The sequence below is a fragment of the Vombatus ursinus genome, unplaced genomic scaffold, assembly GCF_900497805.2.
Source record: "Vombatus ursinus unplaced genomic scaffold, bare-nosed wombat genome assembly UNPS02013931.1, whole genome shotgun sequence".
In the NCBI taxonomy this organism is placed as follows: domain Eukaryota; kingdom Metazoa; phylum Chordata; class Mammalia; order Diprotodontia; family Vombatidae; genus Vombatus; species Vombatus ursinus.
The window spans coordinates 2107781-2113653 of NW_020953709.1; the positions used below are offsets into that span (position 1 = coordinate 2107781).

The window sequence follows — 5873 nt, forward strand, 5'->3', positions numbered from 1 at the left end:
GGGAAGAGAGAGAAAGAGAGAGAGAGAGGGAAAGAGACAGAGAGAGAGAAAGAGAGAGAGAGATTGAGAGAGAGAGGGAAAGAGAGAGAGAGAGATTGAGAGAGAGAGAAAGAGAGAGAGAGAGAGATTGAGAGAAAGAGAGAGAGAGAGAAAGAGAGAGAGAAAGAGAGAGAGAGAGATAGAGAGAGAGATTGAGAGAGAGTGTAAGAGTGAGCCAGCTTTAGCATCTGCAGGCCCCAGCGGGGGGCCAGAGAGGTGCCATATAGTGGAAGGCCCTAACCCTAAATTCCAGCTGACCTTGCAAGGCAACTCGAGGAATTCTAAGAGGCAGAGGGAAGGCTTTGGTGTGGAGGATGTGTTTGGCCCCAGGAGGAAAAAACTAGCCCCAGTGGTGGGGAGTTGGAAGGAGACATGGTGAGGCTTGATGTCGGAGAAAAAGTACTCATCCACCAGTTATCTGAAAGTGGAATGGGCTGCCTCTGGAGGTAGTGAGCTCCCCATCACTGAAGGTCTTCAAGCAGAGGCTGGGTGCCTACTTTTTAAAAAACCATTTATTTAGTATTGTATTTTTCCCCAGTTATGTATAAAAAGTTTTTTACATTCTTTTTTCCCACCTCCCCCCCCCCCCCCCATTTTCCATATGAAGAAATGGAGGCCCAGAGAGGGAAAGGATTTGCCCAAAGTTGTCCAGCAAGTGGCCAGAAGCAGAACTGACATCTTCTGCCTCTTCACTCTGGTGCCTGTTAGTCATGAGAACAAACCCCAAAATCTGAAACCATTTTAGAAAGAAATCTACTTGGTCATTTAGTAAAGGAGAGAGCCAGAAAAGGGGGTGGCTCCTTGTCCATTCTCTGGAGGTTCACATGAAATAGGGTTCAAACAAGAGTGCCTGCAGGAACCACATGCTCACATAAGCAGTTAAGCAAAATGGCGGAGGGGCAGGCCCCAGATCAGGGACATTGAGGTGTACAGCAGCAAGCAATTTGGGGAACCCAAACCACAAGCACTGGTGGGATCCAAGCATCCCCTTCAGCCATGGGCTTCCCCAGGAGGTCTCTGAGGTCACCTGACCTCTACCGGCAACTTTTGGGTTAGACAATTTCTAACCACGTTAAGCTACGTTCAAACCATATTAATAAATAAGTGATAAAAGTATTTTTTCCTACACGCCCATTTCCCCAGCCAATGGCAGCTTCAGTTACAAATCAGGAGAGTTCCAAAGTTTCTCCCTCCCCGCCCCCCATTGAGAAGGCAAGCAATTTAATACAGTTTATGCATGTGTAGTCATGCAAAACATTTCCATAATAGTCATGTTGTGAAAGAAAAATAGACAAAAAAAACTCAAGAAAAATAAAGTAAAAAAAAAGTATGTTTCAATCTGTTTTCAGACTCATCAGTTCTTTGTCTGGGGATGGCTAGCTTTTTTCATCACAAGTCCTTCAGAGTTTTCCTGGACCATTGTATTGCTGAGCATAGTTATGGGTACCTACATTGCCAGGGATATTGTGGGGAAGATTCTCCTTCAGATACGGGCTAGAATAACCAGACACTGGGGTTCTGGCAAACTGTGAAATCTGTGATGCCCTTTCTTTCCAGAGACTCCCCTCAATCCCTGTCCTTGCCATCAGGGAGCATCTCCCTTCGAGCCCCGTCCCCCCCAGCCCAAAGCAGACACCGAGGTGGGGCTTACCCCTAAGGCCTTGGGCTCCCCGTTCAGGAATGTTTCACCTGATGGAAATCTCTGATGGGGCACATTCCCAGGAGGCTGTGACCCTGCTGGTGGATCCTCAAACTGCAACGTCCCAGGAGATTGGCACAGAGTCCTGGGCAGCATCGCTGGGCCTGGCAGGATACCACTGGCATTGTTTGGGGGGATGACCACAAACACCCCATTGGTGGCAGGGGCTGAGGTCATTGTGGCCAGAGAGGCTGGAAAACAAAGAGTCATGTAAGAAAGGAATCTTCACCCGGGTGATGGAGGCATGGCTGGCTGCCAGGGTGTTGGGACCAGAAGGCTGAAATTAAAATTCTTCTGCTATTGACCTTGTCACCGAGGGTGTGGGATTGAGAGCTGGAAGGGTCCTGGAGCTCACTTAGGCTAAGCCCTCCATTTTACAGATGAGGGGACTGAGGCCTGATACCGACTGACTTGAGAACACACAGTAGGATGTGAAGAGGTGGGAGGGGGTAGAAGAGTTCAGGGACCACCTGGTAGTCTGATTTTGAGGGAATATAATGTATGGAGGGAAGCACTGCTAGGAGGCCAGAAGCTGGGTCACCTTGTAAAGGGCATTGGGTGTCCAGTTGAGGAGTTTTTATTTCCCCCCAGAGGCAGTAGATAGCTATTGAAGGTTTGGGGCGGATGGTCAGACCTGTGCCTGAGGAAGTCTTTGGGAAAATATCAGAGAAAGGCAGGACTGTTCTAACAAGCCATGATGGTGATAATGACTAACATCTCTTGCAAAGTGCTCCATGTATATTGCCTCTTTTGTGTGTGTTCCCTTGATAAGCATGGCCTCCCTGCAGCCCTGGGGACTGTTGCTAATTATCGGGAGGGCATGGGTGGTTCAGGGGAAAGTGGGCTGGATTTAGAAATGGAAGAATTGGCTTTCTTGGTGCCCTGGCCACTTTGTGGCTGTGTGACCTTGGGCAAATCCCCTTCCCTCTCTGGGTCTCAAGCCATCTCATGTAGATGACCTCCAAGGTTGCTCTCAGCTCTAAAACTATTATTCATTTTTTGTAATTAACATAATGAGTATATTATGATCATGCTGGCCTCATTTCCCCACCTAACTCACTCGGGGCCCTTTCCTTACTCTTGAGGAAGACCCCTGAGCAGGTGAATGAGGGGGGGCCATCCCAAGATCTCGGCCTGGCTCAGCACTCAGCTTCTTGCCGCCAGCCCCGCAGGGGGAGCTGGTGAGGCTGGCAAAGCCCCTCTGTCTCTGGCCTTGCCCAGCAACGACACACTCTGGAGACTGTGAGCTTTGCTTTTCATCTACCACCCACTACTCCGCCTGTGACTAACAATTTCCCACCTGGGTTCTCTCAGTTTTCACCTATTTTTCTCCCTGTCTCTGTGTTAATCAATCACTGGTCCCACGTGAGAAATTCACCCCCAACCTCCACGTTCTATTCTCCCTGCCTGTCTTCCTTAATCCTCCCCCACCCAAGACCCGCTCCCACCCTGCCCTTTCACTGTGTCTCCGTAAGGAATAAGCTTTCCTTCATCCTGAACCTCTTTCTCTGACACTCCTTCCACTGCCAGCCTTCCCTGACCCTCCACGATGACGCCACCTTCTCCACTCCACCCCTGGCCCTAGAAGAAGAGTCAGAAGACTCTTTGCTCCCCACTGCTCCTCCCAGGCTCTCTCTTTACCATCCTCACTCACTATTCATTCCTCTTTTGAAATTCACGGTATTAATTTTCTCTCTTTTTTAAAAACTCATTCAGATAATGGTGACTGTTGTATACCTTCCCCCAGGTTCATTCTCTCTCCTTTCTCAAGGAACTCAGCGCTGTCCTCACCATATTCCTTTCCTTGCCCTGCCTTTGTGTTAGAGGATTTCCACAGGTACTCACCAACTCCCTAACCTCCCGATTTCTCAGCTTCCTTAAATCCCACGGTCCGCTCCACCCTGCTCCAGAGGGATGTTCACCCACTAGTTCTTACCATGACCCACGAGAGCTGCATTTCTTAGGTGCAAAGCTCTGACATTCCTGCAGTGGACAATCACCTCTTGTCATTCCATCCCTTCCTATTACTTAACGCTTCTGACCCCATTGGTGCCTTCATCAAGACCTTTGATCCCTTTGCCTCTTAGCGTTTTCTCAGGCTTTTACCCAGCTCCACCTTCCCTTTCCTGCTTTTATCATCTCAATCCTATCATTACCCAAATCAACTTTATTTATCAGCCTTCTTATTGCTGATAATCCTATGTCAAACCTCAGCCTAGGTATAAAGCTGTTGTAGCTTCTGTTTTTATTTACATGCTGCTGAATGGAACTAGAGGAAATCTTACAATTGTGCTGACTGGCTGCATTATAAATTCACAGTATCCATCTCCAACTGGGCTCTCACTGCTGCAAGGCAATACTTTTATTCTGTCTGGCATCAGATATTAGCAAGTCACATCACCCCGTTTGCTTCAATTTCCTCATCTATTGAATGAGCTGGAGAAGGGAATGTCAAATCCAGTATCTTTGCCAAGAAAATACCAAACGGGGCCGCAAAGAGTCACATGTGACTGAAACAACTGAACAGCAAAAATTAATTCCTTATCTCACTACCCACAAAAGCTTTTCCAAACCTCTCCTCTTCTCAAGATATGCACACCCCTCCCCGCTCTCTCAGTTGATTTTTGACTAGTAGAAGCAGTATAGTGTGGGAGGGGGAGCGGAGATGAGAGGGACAGAAAATAAGTGCTTGTTAATTTTGAAAAGTAAAATAAAGTAAAATTACATTAAGAAAAGGAAATTGAGGTCATTCAACATGAGCTCCCTCTTCTGCATTTCTCTTTATCTCAGAATCCCTTATCATCATCCCCACCTCTTCAGTGAAGTAGCCCTTCTTGCCAAAGTCATTCCATTTACATTTGCCCTTAATACCACCATACCATCCCTTCTAGTCTTCTCTTGCAATCTACAGCCTTGACCATCTCCTCTCTCTCTCTCCTCTCTCTCCCTCCCCCCCTCACCTTTCTCATCTCCTCCCCCCTCCCCTCCCCCCCCACTTCTTCTCTAGGTTCCTTCATTGCCTTCAAACTTGTCTATTTCTTCCCATCTTCACTAGACTCTATCTCCTTAAGCTATAAGCCTTTATCTTTTCTCCCTATCTCAGTCAAACTCCTGGAAAAAGCTATTTATGCACACTGTTTCCATTTCTTCTTCTCTCACCTACTCTACAGCCTCTTGCAATCTGGCTTCCAGCCTTATCACTTAACTGAAACTGCTTTATCCAGAGTTACCAGTTATTGCTTAATTACCAAGTCGCTTTATTTTTAGTCTTTATTCTTCTCAGACTATCTGTTGTATTTGGCAGTCGATCAATCTCTCCTCCCTGGGCTTCTGTGACACTCCCCTCTTCTGGTTCCTGTCCTACCTGCCTCACTGCTTCTTCTCAGTCTCCTTTGCTGGTTCATCAATCAGATCCTGCTCCAGAAGTGTGATTGTTCCCCAAGGCTCTGTCCTAGGTTCTCCATTCTTCTCTCTCCATACTTTATCTTGCTGACTTCATCAGCTCCCATGGGGTTAATTGTCACCTCTGTACTAGTGATGGTATCTAGATGGCCCAGGGGACAAAGTACCGGGCCTGGAGTCGGGGAGACTTGAGTTCAAATCTGGCCTCAAACACTTACTAGCTGTATGACCCTGGGCAAGTCACTTAACTTCTCTTTGCCCCCGGAGAAGGAAATGGCAAATCTCTCCAGAATCCTTGCCGAGAAAACCTCATGGACATTGTTGGCGTGCTGTGGTCCCCAGGGTCATGAAGAGTAGAACACGACTGAATGACCAAACACCAACAGCAACCAGTGATACCCAGAACTATGTATCCATCTGTTCCTTGAGCTTCAGCCCTTTGTCACCCCGTGGATACTCCAATCTGCATCTCCTGGAGATTCTTCAAACTAAATGTATCCAAAATAATACTTGTCGCCTCTCCCCCACTAGCTTCCCCTTCCTCAGAACTTCCCTACTTCTGTCAAAGGCACCATCATCCCTCCAGCATCTCATAATCTCATCGTTATACCCAACTTCTTACTCGCCCTCATCCTACATGTCAGATGAGGTGCCAAATAGTGCTGTTTCTTGCTTTGTGACATCTCTAGCATCCAACCCCTTCTCTCTACTCACACAGCTACCATCTTAGTTC

The 5873-nt window shown here is 47.5% G+C and overlaps 1 protein-coding gene across 2 annotated transcripts in view; it reads right to left on the reverse strand.

The window, feature by feature from the left end:
- The window catches only part of MS4A15 (membrane spanning 4-domains A15), an 8671-nt gene extending 6750 nt beyond the window's left edge, over window positions 1-1921 (reverse strand). Inside the window, exon 1 of one of the 2 annotated variants that reach the window (XM_027858904.1) lies at window positions 1691-1921. In XM_027858904.1, the coding sequence (XP_027714705.1) occupies window positions 1691-1915 (225 nt within the window). In that variant the 5' untranslated portion in view covers window positions 1916-1921. The remainder of the gene's footprint in view (window positions 1-1690) is intronic. The other variant, XM_027858903.1, reaches the window with a different exon arrangement.
- Window positions 1922-5873: the final 3952 nt, after the last annotated feature.